Source organism: Zonotrichia albicollis, chromosome 4 (assembly GCF_047830755.1).
Source record: "Zonotrichia albicollis isolate bZonAlb1 chromosome 4, bZonAlb1.hap1, whole genome shotgun sequence".
Classification (NCBI taxonomy): domain Eukaryota; kingdom Metazoa; phylum Chordata; class Aves; order Passeriformes; family Passerellidae; genus Zonotrichia; species Zonotrichia albicollis.
The window spans coordinates 73611804-73627911 of NC_133822.1; the positions used below are offsets into that span (position 1 = coordinate 73611804).

At 40.7% G+C, this 16108-nt stretch overlaps 1 protein-coding gene across 25 annotated transcripts in view; it reads left to right on the forward strand.

Moving 5' to 3' along the window:
- SOX5 (SRY-box transcription factor 5) overlaps positions 1-16108 on the forward strand; it is a 591653-nt gene that overhangs the window by 352224 nt on the left and 223321 nt on the right. For 20 of the 25 annotated variants that reach the window (XM_026796865.2, XM_074540122.1, XM_074540120.1 and 17 more), the window contains one exon: positions 4944-5175. In XM_026796865.2, the coding sequence (XP_026652666.1) occupies positions 4945-5175 (231 nt within the window). In that variant the 5' untranslated portion in view covers position 4944. The remainder of the gene's footprint in view (positions 1-4943; positions 5176-16108) is intronic. The other 5 variants (XM_074540133.1, XM_074540136.1, XM_074540129.1 and 2 more) reach the window with 1 other exon arrangement.

Below are 16108 nucleotides of genomic sequence, written 5' to 3' on the forward strand. Positions count from 1 at the left end.
CTGTGACGGGATTTTGCCTGTGTGGGTATGGGGTGAGCTGTGCAGTGATTGATGAATCCCTTAATTAACTCCCAACAAGTTAAGATTTATGGCCTCATATCTTTTTCTCCTGACACATCTGTGTTTGACACTTTTGAAGACATGGATAAGCCCCTTCTCCAAAAGCTTTTGTAGGTATCTGAAATGTTTCTGAGGTATTTTGCTTAATGTAACAAGATTAGAGTTTTATGACACAAAATTTATTAAATTTTATGGCAGGAACAATCCAGTTGGAGAGGATGCAGGTTGTGTGCTAGAGGGCACTATCTCCTTGAGTACTGAACACCACTTCAGGTTTATTTGGGGAGTACAATCAAGGATGAAATGAACCAAAACCAATGAACAAATGGAGATGTAGAGGGGGACACTTAAGTGAGGTTCTGTTAAAAATAGTAATAATAATAAAAAATACAGCTATGGAAAGATCAGTTCTGTGAGACACTGAATCCAAGGGAAAAAGCAAGCAAGAAAAATAGTCATATTTAGCAGCCTGAAATTATTTGGATGGAACCAATAAGTGTAGGAAACAATTCATGTGGATGTAGTGAAGCTCCTTTTTGCTCCAGTGGGAAAATCCAGCCATGCTGAAGTCAATGCAAAAACCCTGAGATCAACAGACACAGGGTGCCAATTTAAGCCTACAAAGAGTCTGTTACAAACTGAAGGGCATAAAGAAATATTTGGAGAAACTGTTGTAATATGAATCACATAAAATATTTGTTGGATAAGAGTGAGTTAGAACAATGAGATTTTTACTTCCCTGAAAAAACATTCTTCCTACCAGGAAAAGCATTTATTCAATGAAAACTGAACAAAAAGCATGCTTGGGTATTTTGCCTGCAGTTTCTACATATTAAGAAGCCTTTCTGAAAACAGGTCTGTTTACAGGGAAATTTGAATTAATCCCCAGAATTAAATCTTCAGTTCCATTTGAACCATTGATAAACTCAAATATGGAGATGCATTTCATAATTCCAGTGTGTCTGTGGAATGGCCTGGGTACAGCATGTGCATGAGAACTTTGCAGATTTAGGTCCTCTAAAAGATTTCCACCTACCTGTTTTTATTCAGAAGAAGTGATTAATGACATTTCAAAAGGCAATTCTTCTTGAAACAATGGATTTGCAACAGATTTAATCTACATTTGGAATCTGGTGTGCTGTATTGCTTTTGTACTTTTGTACTTTTCTGAGTTACATCTTAGGGTTTTGGGTTGGTGGGGTTTTTTTTAATCCTCTCCATAAATTGGTGTTTCCTGTTCCACTGTAAATCTTCTTTCAGAGTGATGTAACTGAAAACCATTCTGAGTTTAGATTTGAGGAGAAGATCTTGGAAGTCCTGTGAGCTGTGAACTGTTGTGTTGTCACTGAGGGCAGATCCAGGATGTTTGCAGTCCTTTGTTAGGATGGGATAATTCCAGCACTTCATTAGGGCTAGATCTGGTTAAAAGAGCTCAGTTTCAGGTGGAGTTGCTGCTCAGAATTCAGCTGTTTCCCTTTCCTTGCTGTTTGTGGTGGGAACTCTGCTTGCATCTTAGATGTGGAATCTGTTACGAGCTGGCATTAGCTCAGTAGGATAAACAAGATTTATGGAAAGAAGAATATAGAGGATGCATGATGTAGGGTATGTGAAATTTGGGAAATGGACCAGTCAAGCTGTAGCAATTATGAAAGACATTTGTAGATGACTTTTTCTTGTTTCACGTTTTCTGCTTGGGAACCTCTCAGAGATTTATTTGACCCTTTGCTACTATAGACTTTGATAGTCATTATCCTTTAGGAAAACATTTCCAAAAGTAGATGTGGATCTATTAATTTATTTATTTAAATCTTCCATTTTCTTGTGGAAGTTTCCTGGATGCTCATAGGGAGTAAGAAATTTCTGTGGGACGGATTTTTGTCTGACTCGGGCTGGCTGTGGACAGAGCTGCCTGAACACAAATTGCATTTGATGGCTGAGCTGTCCAGGTTTGTGTGACCATTTCTTTGGGTGTTGTTGGAAGAATAACCCAGATTAAAGCTCTGTTTTGCTGCCTTAGCCATTTTAGTGATTTGTTAATCTCCTAGGCTCGTGATGGGCACGTGGCTTGTAATTTAAACTGGATGTTTTAGAGACAAAAGGAAAAGTTTCTTCTGCCCTTTCTGCTTTCACTTTACTTTGGTCTACAATCCAACGTGTAGGTTTTCATTTTAGATCAAAAGCAAAATAATCTCTGTTACTGCAAGTGCGTGGAGGTGGACACCTCTATTATCTTCCTTGTCTGTTTATATAAATTCCCTGCAGAAAATTATTTCATCTCTGTTGGGAACAGTGACAAGCAGAGGAAGATGATCTGAAACTCTGTATTCACATCCAAAGTTAACAGAGGAGCTTTATTTCAGCGTGATATTCAAACTTTGCTTGTGAAGCAATGTGACAGAATCTGTGTTATTCTAGGTTAACAGCAGTAGGAGTTCTTGACACAGTTTGAGTATATCATGTATAATCCAAATCATCAATACAGAACAAGGCATCCTCTCTCTCTCTAATTTATTGTCAGAGTGAATTGCAGTGGGGACTTTTGTGTGTGGCTTACAATATTTTCAATCATTTTATCAAATATAACTGTTCTAAAGTATAGAAAATTACTGTGGAATAATTGAGTAATGATCTTGTGTCCGTCCCTTTTTGTTTGCCAAAATTGAGATGACTGCTTGGTGCTGATTTTCAGAGAGATTTTGTAAATGCTCGGGCTTCTATTAAAGTACTGTTAAAACGAGTAACCAAAAAACTTAAATTCAGCAGCAAATGTCGATCTCTGTGCAGTACAATGCAAAATATGAATAATTCACATTAAGTTTAGAAGGGAGCTGTGTGGTTTCTGCAGAAGGGTTTGAGATCTGTCACATCAAACGTAGCTGTAAAATGCTGAATTCAGTGGGCTAGTAGCAAACTGCCAGTAAGAGTCTCTCTGTGATCTCTGTCTTGGTGCATATGCTTTGCTGCAGACACGTAGGTGGGGAAGCCTACAAGACAGAATTCAGGTAGGATGTATGAAGTGTTAGTGTGTTGGACTGAGGCAGACATTAATAGAAAATACAGATTGGTTCTCTGAGCGCTGGCAATAGGTGCTGTTCAGAACAGCCCATGTGCAGCTGCATGTAGGTTCTGGGAGGGATTTTTTTTTGTCTGAGTTTTTGTTGTTGGTTTTTCTAGTTTTTTCCCCCCCCTTTTTTTTTAATATAATCTAACTTGGCTCAGGAGGCAAGGCTCAAAATGAGATCATTAGGAGCAAAATAAGTCTTAACAAAGGGCTGTTTAAAGTGGCTGTTTGTTTTCAGACCCAGTTGACTGCTGCTGAGAACCTTTCCGTGCTCAATGTGCCAAACCCTGTGGACAGGCTGCACCCACAGCAGCCCCACACATGGCTCAGGAGCTCCTGGGCCCTTCCAGTGCAGCCCTTTAAGTGCAGAATAAAAAATGGGGTCATGAAAATCATAAATATGACATTTTTGAGGAGGAGCAATATTACTTCAGCCCCTTTTTTTAACTTTTGCATACAAATAGTCTTCTGTTTCCTCATTTATAACTTTATTTATTTATCATTATTTATTATTATTTATTATATAATTATATAGCTATAATTATATAATATAATATTATTTATTATTTTAATTATTTATTATTTTAATTATTTATTATTTTAATTATTTAATTTATTTATTATTATTTATTTATTTCCCTGTTTTTCACATCTTCTTTTGGCTGTGCCTAGAGGATTTCTCCTCATTCTGCTCCTTGTAGATGCCCCTGGTTAGCACAGGGGCCATCCATGGACAGAACCTGATTTTCATGAACAAGGTTGCTGTAATTAATCCCAGATTTTGTCTGCATTTTAAGACTTGACTGTACCTCCCTCTGTTTTGGAGACCAAGCTGGAAGCATTCTGTGTTCTGTAGGATTTTCAGTGTTGCTTGTCTTGAATGATACTTGAATTAGCCCATGATTTAGGTTTCTTTCAGTGTTTCTAAAAGTTGGTGATAAACATGTTCTATCAGACACTACCAAAAACTTCACAATGTAGGCCTGAATTTCAAGTCAATATTTCTGCATGGGTTTTGCAATGTGTGCTCTAGGTATCTTCCTTGTGTATCCTTTTCTGTGGAGGCACAGATATAAATTACATTTTCATGAGGGTTTTTATTCTGATCTAGCTATAGAAAGGAATAATTTGATATATGGCTAGATTTGATAGCAGATCTTCATTCAATCTTGACCTTAATTCAAAGCCCCTAACTTTATTTTGTCAGAAAGCTTAGATTATTAATGTCCAAATGTTTAATTGCTTAATTATACTGGGTCTGTAGACCTGGAAAGATCCTTGCAACGTGACTGTAGCACTCAGTTGCTCACATGGGTGAAATTTTGTAAACACAGACATTTTGGCCCGCTAGCAAGTTCTTTTATTGTGTTGTATTTTATTTTACCTTATTTTTTTTTTATCAGTTGTGGTCAATAATGAGATGCAGATGATTATTCCTTAAAAGCTAGGTTGACAATGGCTTGTATCGGGAGACATTCTGTCTTCATAGAGTCCCTTGCAAATGCAAAACTAGATGGGTATTTTTTAAAAGGAATTGCATTTCATTATGCAGTCTTAGGTGAATTTTCATGTTTAAGAAGCCAGAATACAAGGGAGTGCTATATTAGTGTATTATTCTCACAACAAACAAGGCACTGTTCTGTTGCTACCTGCTTGGCCATTGTTCCCAATTGTGTGTGCTTTGCAGTGGTATTTGGATGGTTTCCTGCTCTCTGCCAGCACAAAAAAGGCATTTCTGTTACAATGGCCCCTAACCACACAATGACGGCATTAAGGATTTATTTGGAGGTTTCATTATTTTCTCCTCTTTTGTTCCTTCCAGGATGTCTTCCAAGCGACCAGCCTCTCCGTATGGGGAAGCAGATGGAGAGGTAGCCATGGTGACAAGCAGACAGAAAGTGGGAGAAGAGGAGAGTGACGGGCTCCCAGCCTTTCACCTTCCCTTGCATGTGAGTTTTCCCAACAAGCCTCACTCTGAGGAATTTCAGCCAGTTTCTCTGCTGACGCAGGAGAACTGTGGCCATAGGACTCCCACTTCCCAGCACAACACAATGGTAGGTTGGCTTTGCTCTATTGTGCTCTATCTGCTCTGAGCTCTGCTTGGCACCCAGAGCTGCCCTGGGTGGGGAGTGCAGGGCACAGGGCACCCCTCATCCTGGGCAGCTGTGCCCCTGGCCCTCACCTTGCCTGCTGGCATTTGGGGTGCTGCAAGTGTGAGAGCTGCACTGCTGTGAGCTGCAAGTGTGTGTGTGTGTGTGTGTGTGTGTTCAGCAAACAGCAAGCGGGTTTGGAGCCCTGCAAGTGAGAGTCACGTTTGGCATGGAGTCTGAAACATCGCCCTCGTGCCAAGTTTGTGCAACACTAAGGCTTCAAAGACTGCATGAAGGCACAAGAAAAAAGAAACCGAATTCTGACGACTTAAAAACTTACATCTGAAGCGTGATTCACGTCACAGATACCCACAATAAAATTTACCGCGCTTATGAAATTAAATCAGCTCACTGCGTTTTGGCCTGTGAGTTCCACTCTACAGCTGACTCTGAGCACTCGATTCATGGCAGGCAGCAGGCCAGGGGAAGCCCAGAACTGGCTGTGTCTTAAAGAACACAAAACAGTGCCCCGTTCTTGCTGGCATTGTAGTGTCACTGAGCTGGGTTTGGGCACATGGAGCACTGATGCATTTTCAGAAAGGCTGAGGTGCAGGGAAACCTCCCCAGCACTGATGCATTTTCAGAAAGGTTCAGAGGTGCAGGGAAACCTCCCCAGCACTGAGGCATTTTCAGAAAGAAGAGGTGCAGGGAAAGGCCCCAGCAGTGATGCATTTTCACAAAGGTTCAGAGGTGCAGGGAATCGCCCCAGCACTGATGCATTTTCAGAGGGGTTGAGAGATGCAGGGAATCGCCCCAGCACTGATGCATTTTCAGAAAGGTTCAGAGGTGCAGGGAAAGGCCCCAGCACTGATGCATTTTCAGAAAGGTTCAGAGGTGCAGGGAAAGGCCCCCAGCACCCAGGAACTTGCACAAAGCTCTGCTGTGAGCACAGAGCCTGCACAGCTCTTGCCTGTTAACAAATTGGCTGTAACTTTTCTGTCAGTCCCCCACCTCCACTAGGGCGCTGGTAATTTCACTGGAAGGGAAGATAATAAGTGGACCTGCATATTTGAAGGCTTTTAAAAAGGCATTGCAAAATAGGTGATAGTGTATTCTCATAAAAGCCTGCAAGAGCTCCACAGTGGTATTTAAGCCCTTACAGCTCATTATGCATATGTAACAAGCCCTAAGTAAAAAGCCTTAGGGATTATTATTTCTCATAGGACCAAGTCACTGGATATTCACTGAAGCTGCTCTCCTAGACAGAATAACTCATTGATCCTGATCCATTTCCCTTCCATTTTTGGGCTAATGCTTAAGCTCAGGCAGTGCTTTGGAATGCATAATTTTAGTTTGTGTTATTGCAACTTTACATGGGGAAAGAACATCACTGGAGAAATTACTCATGGGCAGACAATGTCATTATCTTTTTCGAGCTTGTTTATTTCTCATCCTTTATCTTATGTTTTATGGAGATGAAATTCATTAACGTAACAGCTCCAGCCAGTGGGATGTGAGGGTATGTAACTAATGTATGGGCTTTGGTATATTGTGGCCTTTTTTAAGAGAGTGTTTTGAAGATAAGGAATTGTTTCTGACAGCATTTAAGTCAATAGATAAAGTTGTGATGGCACCAGTAGTGTAGAATCAGACCCTAATGAAATAAAAACGTAATGTTTGCTAAGGATCCAGCAGGAGTATTTCAGCTACACCTCACTGGGACATTTAACTGCTCTTTAGCTGATTTTAACTAACCCCTTTGCTTCTTTGGTCATTTCAGTTTCTAAGAACAAGAGGTTTCGCTGATCTTCTGGAGTAGCTTCCTGCTATGGAGGTTGTGTTTAATGTGATGTCAGAACAGTGTTTTCTGTCCTTTTGCAGTACAAGGTGCTGAATCAGGGGTGTTTTAGGTAGTTTTGCTGCAGCAGTGACACACTGCAGCCTTACCTGAGGCAGTGTTTGGGGAGCTCTAAGGGTCTTGTTTTGTCCTTATACATATTTAAGAGGATTGGCAGGCTGCATGAATGTAACATTTTGGTAATATCTCCCTTTTAGTGAGGACTGTGTTGTGAATCATCACTCAGGTAGTTCAGAAAGGATGGATGCAGCCTGTGTGTCTCCAGAAGGAAGGAAGTGATCAGTCTGAATGAGTCAAATAGCCATAATCACTCCCTCTGCTGTTGTGGTAGGTAGTTATGAGAAGGAAATCACTGGGTAACATTTGGGTGGCTTCAGTTTGTGTGCTTAGCAGTGACAAAAGTCATTCCCACAGGGCATTCACTGTCTAACGTGGCAGAGGACATTTTTGTACTGTTTCAGTTGACATTCTGCTGTTTTATCCTCTCTGGGCAGCAGACCCAGGTGTGTGCAGGTGTGCACACAGCAGCACAGGCTGCAGTCTGATGGAGTTTTACTGATAAAGCTCCAGGACTTTACGGATAAAGCTTCCCAACTTGCAATCCTGGAAATTCACCCTGTTGCACTTCACCGAGTTTTAGCAGCCTAGTGAGGCAGCTCAAAATTCTGGGTAGGTTTTTATGAGAGGAAGGTAAAATTCCTATAAGGACATCTTCAAACCTGATTGAAATTGGCAAAAATCTGCAGAGCCCACCAAAGTGAACAGGATGTTTCTGAGGATGTTGGAAGTGCAGCTCAGTTGGGCCAGGTGTCCTCTGGACATCTCCACCAGCCTCAGCCAAGGCAGGGATCACTGTCTCCAGCTTTCTCTTGATAGAAGAAACTGGGTACTTATTTCAAGTAGGAAAACTCTTCTCCTGATAAGAAATGAAACAATAACTTATCAGATTTAGAGCAACTACTCAGTAGAAAATAAGAGGCAAGTGGTTTGACCTGGAATATATCTGAGATTTTTCCCTGCCATGAGCCTTGCAGGGAAACACTTGAGGATTACAGTATCAGTCAATGGCTCTTCTGAAGAAACCTGTTAAGGCTACAGTATTTGGGTAGCACAGACAGTTGTTAGCTCATGTGAGTTACAAAGGTTTGTTTTACTTGTTTCTGTTTGCCTGCCTTTATGTTCTATTTGTCTGCTTTTGCAACTCTCAAGACCACTGATCTCCCCAATGGTGTCCGTGTGCTAAATTCTGGAAAATGAGAAATATCAAGGCTAAAAGCACTGATTAAAGTGTTCCACAGGCATGGTGTGTTTAAATCAGACCATCCTTTTTAGCTGTAGAATATCAGTGAAATGCAGGATGGGATTAAAAATAAAATAAATAAAAGAAGTACTGAAGAAAAGGTCAAAGTGGTAAGCCATAATTTTGCCATTCCCTGGTTGTTCCAAACTGATGACTGGTAGCCCACATATGTCCTGCACTTTCAGGACAAATTTAGAGGGATTTAGAATTAATTTTCAATAGCGCTTTAAATTGATAGGAAATATTGTGGTGCACTGTTCAGTAACTTTGTTGCTTCATGCTAAAAGAAGTTGTGTTTCTGTGGTGAATGAAGTCACTCCTGTGTAACTTGGGAATAATATTGAGAATGGCAGTACTGCTGGTCAAAAAGCTTACCAGCACATTGCTTTGTGCTTTTCCTCCACTTGTTCAAGTAAAAGGTTGTTTAATGCTTCATTTGGATTCTCTTATCACATCTCTCCTGGCCTGTGCCTCACCTGTTGGCCTGGAGTTGTCAGCATATGAATGGTGGTGGATCAGAACAACAAGCGCTGGAGCACTCAGCTATTGTTCAGGCCTTCCGAGGAGAATGGAAATCTGAATGCATATAGCTTTTTAAAAAGTCAAATAGGACTCTAATTATACTGAGCTAAAGAATGCATATTTAAAAAAAAATAAAAAAACAACCTCAGAGTGGTTTTAGAGAAATTTTAATTTCCAGTGTACCTTTGAGCATCAAGCTTAGGATAAGTTATTGTGAAGATACAATGCACAGTGTTGTGAACACCAGTGCCTTTACTGTGCCAGCTCTCATAATGAGAATTTCATTGTTTGGGGAGAGCAGTCTCCTACACTCTAGACAAAAGTGTAATTACTTTTGAACGATGTGGAATGTGCTCAGTTTAATAGCATGGAGAATAGATTCACAAAGATTCAGATAAAGCTAGCTTGGAAGCCATATGTGCAGTGTGGCAGTATGAAATTGTTAGCAGGCACCATAATTACAACACACACACGCACACAGTTTCACAGTTTAAACTAGAAACTGTTGTTTTTGTAAGAGATAGGCCTAGCTGAACAGGACTAGTTCAATTAAAATAAACCAGAAACAGTGGTAAGTTTGCCTTTGTCTTGCCTTGTCTGCTGTTCTTTCCCTTCTCTCTTAGTGGGAAATTGATATTTATAAGATGATGAAGTTGCACTGTTGCAAACACTGCATTATAAATGTCACCACAAAAGTGGCTGGTGGAAGCAATTTGTGCAGATACAACTTGAGGCTTTTACCAGGGTTTAATCTTTATACTTGGAGCATTTCAGGGAATCACCATGTGGGCTGTTAGGAAGGGGAACAAATGAGAAGGAATCAAGTCAGGGGCCTCAAAGAGCTGCAGAAGTTGCTACTGCACTGTTTAGTGCAGACCCTGGAGAACTCTCTGCAGTGCTTGAGAATCAGCTGTGCTGGAGCCTGAAACAGCTTTGATAACTCTTTGATAGCACTTTGATAGCATCTTGTGTTCAGGTTGGGCTGATCTGTGTGTCCCCTGTCCTGGTCCCTGTTGTCCATCCCTGTGTGTCCTGCTGGCATCACCTGCTCCAGGTGCAGCTCCCGTCTGGGCACACAAATGCTCTCACCTGCACTCTCCCGGTGAGCCAGGGCTCAAAGCCATGGGGCCTTTCAGGAGCAGTGTGCTTTTATGGAAGTTTCCCTCCATTTATTGAACCACCCTCTTAACACAGTGACTTTTGCACACTTGTGGCCATGGAAAACCAGGGTGGGTACATCATTCCCAGCAGAAACACCTGCTGAAGTCTGAGGTGACCCATTGCTGTTTTGATCAGACTTTGAAAGGTCCAAAGGGACATTAAATAAGTAATGAAGTAAGAAAACTTCTTTTTTTCATTTTTTTTCCCCCATTCCCCAAGCAGGAGGGTTAAAACTACATTTAAACCATTAACTTGACAAATCAAGACCAGACTTAAAACATACATTGCCTGGAATACAGGGAGCAGATGACTGTAGTTTTCAAAGGCCACGAAGAGAAGTGGAAACAGCAGTTGTTTGTTTTTGCTGAAGACCATCTTACTGTGAAGCAGTCATGTTTTTAATGGATTCATTTGAATTCAGTTAAGCAGAAAATAATCAACAGAAAAGTAAACACCTTTGTTTTATGGAAGTGCTGGGAACTGTATGTGTCCATTGTTTGCAAGTGATTATGTGCCTAGGCATCAATTCATTGACTTCATACTGGAAAATGTCTTCATTTAAACTTACTGCATAAATACATGTAAAATCTAATTCAAGTGAGTAGCTGAAAAAATCTGCAGAAAAAAGAGATAGGTAGAACTGTAAAGCCCACATTTGGTAGGAATATTCAAACCAGATGCTCTCTCTTATGAGAAAAAGAAGTATTAAATGCCCTGTAAAAAAACTATGTAAGCAAAAAGCTTGGTCATCTTTCTAAGTAACAGAGATAGCACAGATTTGAAACAAAATTTTGAAGTTACCAATTCGAGGAGCGCTGCTGAGGGCTGGGATATGGAGAATGCCCCTCTAGGACTGCAGGACCAGTTTATAGCAGCAATCCAAAGAGACTAAAATTAAATTTTCCTGCTTCTTGATACATCTTTTGCTTCCAACAGTCACTCCCTGTGTGTGACACAACACAGGTGGGGTCTGTGGGATCTTCTCCATCCTATTGGAAGTCAAACAGTAAATGTGGGATTTGTGTTGTTTCTGCAGTCCAGGTCCATCCCCTGTGGCACTCTGCCCAAATTTATTCTGGAACTCCACCATTTCTGGTGACAGCGGGTCTTTCTCATGTTGTAGTGAGACACAAACTCTGCTGCCACTTAAACACCCAATTCTCCATGGTTCTGAAAACAGAAGCCCAGAGAAATGTAGTTTGAAACGTTTGTGCTTTTCCTTTCAGTGTCTGTGTGTCCTTTGGCCAAGCTTTTGGTTCAGTGTGACTATTATCAGAGTAGAGAGCAGCATTCCAGGCTCCCATACTCCTATCTGACATATTCCCCAAGGCAAGGCTGTGGGAATCCTGAGTTTATGTTTTGCCCCCTACACAGCACAAACTCCTCCTTTTGGACACCACCTTGACTCATTTTTGCTTCAGTAGTTGTTAATTCATTTTAGAACTTCCAGAACAGTTTCCTCGTGTGCTTTGTGTTTGCTCCACACACTTTTCATACCCATGGTGCTTCTTCTGAGCAGCTGATGTGGCTCTCTCCCTTTCTTTTCAGTGCAGGTGCACATTTCTCTGTTTGCATCTTTACTCTGTCAGTTCCTGTCTGCTTGCAGTTGTCCTCTGAAAACCTTTTTCTGCTTTGCCCATTTTCTTCCTCTGCTTGTAGACATATTTAACTTAGTCATTTTTATTATTTAATCCATTCTAAAGCCCTTCAGTGAATAACTCATATGAAGATGTTGCACAGTAAGAATGAGTGTTGAGCTATTTGCCTGGACAGAATGTCAATAAAGTAGGGGATGGTTGGTTTGTGATGTGCAGCTCTACTTAGCACAGATACACTAAACCTAAAAGGCATTGTGAGGTGTTGGGCATGGTTTCTTGTATTTCAGGGCTGCAGGGAATCCCTGTGGTTATAAACTCAGGCTCTGAGCAGTGCCAGAAGCTCCTGCCACCCTCAGTTGTGTTTTACAGTCCCTCCTCTCACTGTCAGAGGTTTGTGTCCATGGGAAGTTACCCACTGCAGTCGGGATTTGGAGCATTTCTTTGTTTTCTGTCCTTTCAATGGACTGGTGATGTGCTCATGGTTTTTGCACTGTCTTTTTAAGTGTGAATTTTCAGGTCATGCAGAATTCAGCTGGATTAGGCTGTGCCAAGGCCAGCTTGCTTTCTCTAGTTCTTCCCAGTGCTAATGCATTTTCAGATTCGCCAAAAGTAGTGGTGGTTGTAGTGGGAATGAAAATGGCATTTAAAGCCTCATGTCACCCAGTGATGCTTTTTCCCTTTCGTGGAGCTAGCTGCATCCTCTCGCCTTCAGTACATCAGTGAAACACCACCTCCTTCTCTGCTCTAATACAAGGGGTTATTAATTTTCTCTAGAAATTCATGGCTGAAGAAGGACCTTGGGCAAGTTGACTGCAGGTTTCATTATGTGTTTACTTAGGAATATGTATTTACTTAGGAGTTGTCATTTACCAGTGGTGGGTCAGCTCCTAAGATGTGTTCAGAGACCTCCCCACAGGAGGAGATGGATGTGCTGCAGCATCTCTGAACCAACCAGTGTTCCAAAGTGTTTAAAAGACAATGAGAGGGAGGAAACAAACTTTCTGAAGCAAAAAGGGTCCTTTATGCCTGGGGTGGCAAGCATGTCTGAATGGTTTGACTGGCCTTGTTTCCAGGTTCTCTTTAACACCCTCGAGTTCTTTGGTTCTGGTTTAGGTGCAGGTGTGGGATCAGATATGGCATTTTTGCACTTTGCAAGGGAGAAGTAGACTTGGTGAATCCCATTAATTAATAATCCCATCACTAGATAAACCAGCAAAAGTCAGAGTGGAGTTGTGCCCAATGTAACTCAGGACAGCTTTTGCCAGGGCAGTGTAAACAAGACTGTAATTATACATGGAAATAGTGGAAGTGGAAATATGGAAATAGTCCTTCTCAGCATCCTCTTCTTATGCTTTTAAAACTGAATGCCCCCCAAAGGAAAAAATAAGAGCTCTAAAGATTAACTTTCTGTGGTTTGTACAGGCAGCAAGCAAATTACACAGATTGTCTAAAGCATAGACCAGTAAAATCTAATATCAGAAAGTTATTATCTTTATTTATATTGTACCAAGAGCATGATTTATTTTTATAGAGACAGAAAAAAGAAACATTCCTGCCCCAGAATGCTTAGCTTATGACCCTGTTCCTGCAAAATAATCTGGTTGATTGGAACCTAATGCTGATGGTAGCAAGAGGGAGGGAAGGAGAGGTCACTGGCTATAACTCCTTCTGCACATAGCTTTCTGTGGGATTGGATTTTGATGACAGAAAATAAGAAATATTATAGCAAAAAGGTAAAATCCTTCTGACATCTCAAGTCTGAATTACTGGGGTAGATTGTGTGTGCATCTCTCCACTAAGTCATGTCAGAGGTGGAAGCTTGCACTGCTTGTTAATAGTGCTAGCAAGAAATAATGCAAAACATCCGTGCTTCAGACTCTGTGCTGATTTTCAGATTGAATTTAAAGTGTGGCTTTCATCTCTGTAAGTGAAACCTTCCTCTTTCCTTTCACTTTGGAGTGCTGCGGTTGCAATCAGGAGACTGCTCAGCCTTGGATCCCTCTGTGTTGAGATCCAGCAGTATCTGCTGAGGGTTCCAGAAAACACCCAGACACGAGTGCAGAGCTTACCATTGAGGATTTAGGGCTCTGCTAGGAGAATGTTCATTTCTTGTACAGTTTTCAGTTAAATTTATGGAGTCCCAGTGATGAATTTCTGGTGATCATTGGAGCCTTGGTGCAGCATGAGGACATTTTGGCTTTTCTCGTAAAGGAAAGAAGTTATTTCCTCTCACAGAGTGGAGCTGGCCGCTAACACATCATACAAAGCCATGTAAATCTGAATGTCACTTTTGGGGCGAGGATTCAAGGGTGAAGTCTCCCTCAGACTGTCTGTTTAAAAAGTGTATAGTAAATTCAGCTTTAACTTTATAACTCCTTTAATGGGAGTAAATGGGGAACAGTGGAGTGTGATTCACTTTGTCCTAGCAGATCCTGTAAGCAGGTCAGGGAACTCCCACCCCAGAGGTGCCTATTCTTCTTCATAGGTTACAGCTGGAGCTTAGGGTGTTAAGCGCAGCTGTTGATCCCTATAGGTTATAAATCTGTGGTTAGATAACTTAAACCAAAAAAAGCTTTGAGTGAGAGGTAATTGCTTGGCCAGAGCATTTAATAATTTGTTGTTGGTAAGTAAAGGTTTGCTATATAGTGCTTAGCTCTGTTGTGAATAGAAAACATTCTGCATCTCAGAGTTCAAACCACTCAACTCACTTCAGTTTGTGGCCTGCATCTGACTAATGATAGTGAGTGCATGGTATATTCCTATCTTTTATAAATATTAAATCTGCAATCCCCCCACTTTTTTTTTTCCAAATTCTTAAATTCATATGTCTTGACAGAGACAGCAGCAGAGTGTTGGGGAGAGCAGAGTGCTCAGTCACAATAGTTACATGTATAAGACTTGTGTAAATTCTCTTTAAACCTTTTTGATAAACTCCTCTGGAAAACAGTTTTCAGAATTTCATAGATCTACCAGCAGAGCTGCAAATAGAGTCATTCAGTCCTGCGAAGAATACATCTGTGGCAGATGATGTACTTTTCCTGTTTGCTTGTGGCCAGTGTAAACTTGGCTTTTGGGCAGTGATCATAGCTTCAGTTCTGAGGCTGTCAACATGGGTGTTGGGTAATATATTGACACAGTGAATTCCTGAGCTTTCCTTGTGAATAAACTGATTGGACTGAAATACTTAATTTAATATTTAGGACCTGTATCTTTGTATTGCTCGGTAAAATATCACGGAGTTGTTGGACTTGTAATTTGATAAATATTAACAAAGATGGCAAGATTTTGGTTTAATGAGTGAAATTAGATGTTATTTCCAGGTTCCAGATTGCTAATTTATCATGGGCAATTCACTTCTGTCATCCATGGCTGTGCCAGTACAATGGAAATTGTCCTTGCCCTTCATCCATGATGGTCTATGATTTATCAGAGTTTCCACACTCGTGGAGATTATTGATGCCATTCAGTGAGATTGGGGTTCAGTTCACCAAAGCTCAGGCGCATAAAGTTAGGGCAGTCTGCACAGTTTGTGTGAAAAGATAACCACCTGCCTGGAACAACATTTCCAATCTTTAAATAAGCACCCAGGACAGAAAAGATAAATTACCCTCTCAAAGTGCTTGTCTATTGACTATGGAGAGAGTCTTGATGACTGGGTGTCAAATTTGGGGCCAGAATTAGGTTAGAGTAATCCCATTCACAGTACATGGTGCTAAAGGAGTAACAGAGGTTACTGTGCAAAAATTCTCTCATTTTTCTGGAGAAGTAACCATGTTATAGGTCATCCTTTTTTGGGGGGAGGGGCTGGGGGTGTTGTGTGTGAATATTCTATCAGAATTCCTTTTTAACCAGTACTGATGGTATTTAATGGGGTTTTAAGAATTGGGTATTCCCTTAAAACAAACCTTTTGTTGTATATCTATTAAGTAGTTCAGATAATAAATAATGTGTTGGTAAGCAACATGTATTGGAGAATGAAGAAACACAGAAAACCTTAAAAAGGTTATTTTGGGAAGGTTGTCTTAGTATTGAAAAATGGCATTAATTCTAGCAGGTTTTCCCTTCAAAATTTAGGGAATTATCAAATATTTTTAGAAATTCAAATGCTTAATAAAGCATTTTTCTGTCTTAGTATCAGCTGCTATGAACATCAGATTTTATTGTTCAGTTTAATCGATTGCAGAGATCATATGTAACCTGTTAAGGATGTGATTTAGCCTTGCTTGGTCATTTTTGTAAGTCCAAATGTTTTGCACAGGCATAGCAATGTATTGGTTAAGAAACTGTAGCAAAATTCCAGGTTTACTCTGTAGTAAAATTCCAGCCTTACTCTGTAGTAAAAATTCCAGCCTTACTCTGTAGAAACCTGTCTGCTGCGCGTGTTTTAATTCTACTTATGTCCTCCTCTGTGTTTAATCCAGAAAACGGGGATATGTACATGTGCACAGCTTCACATTT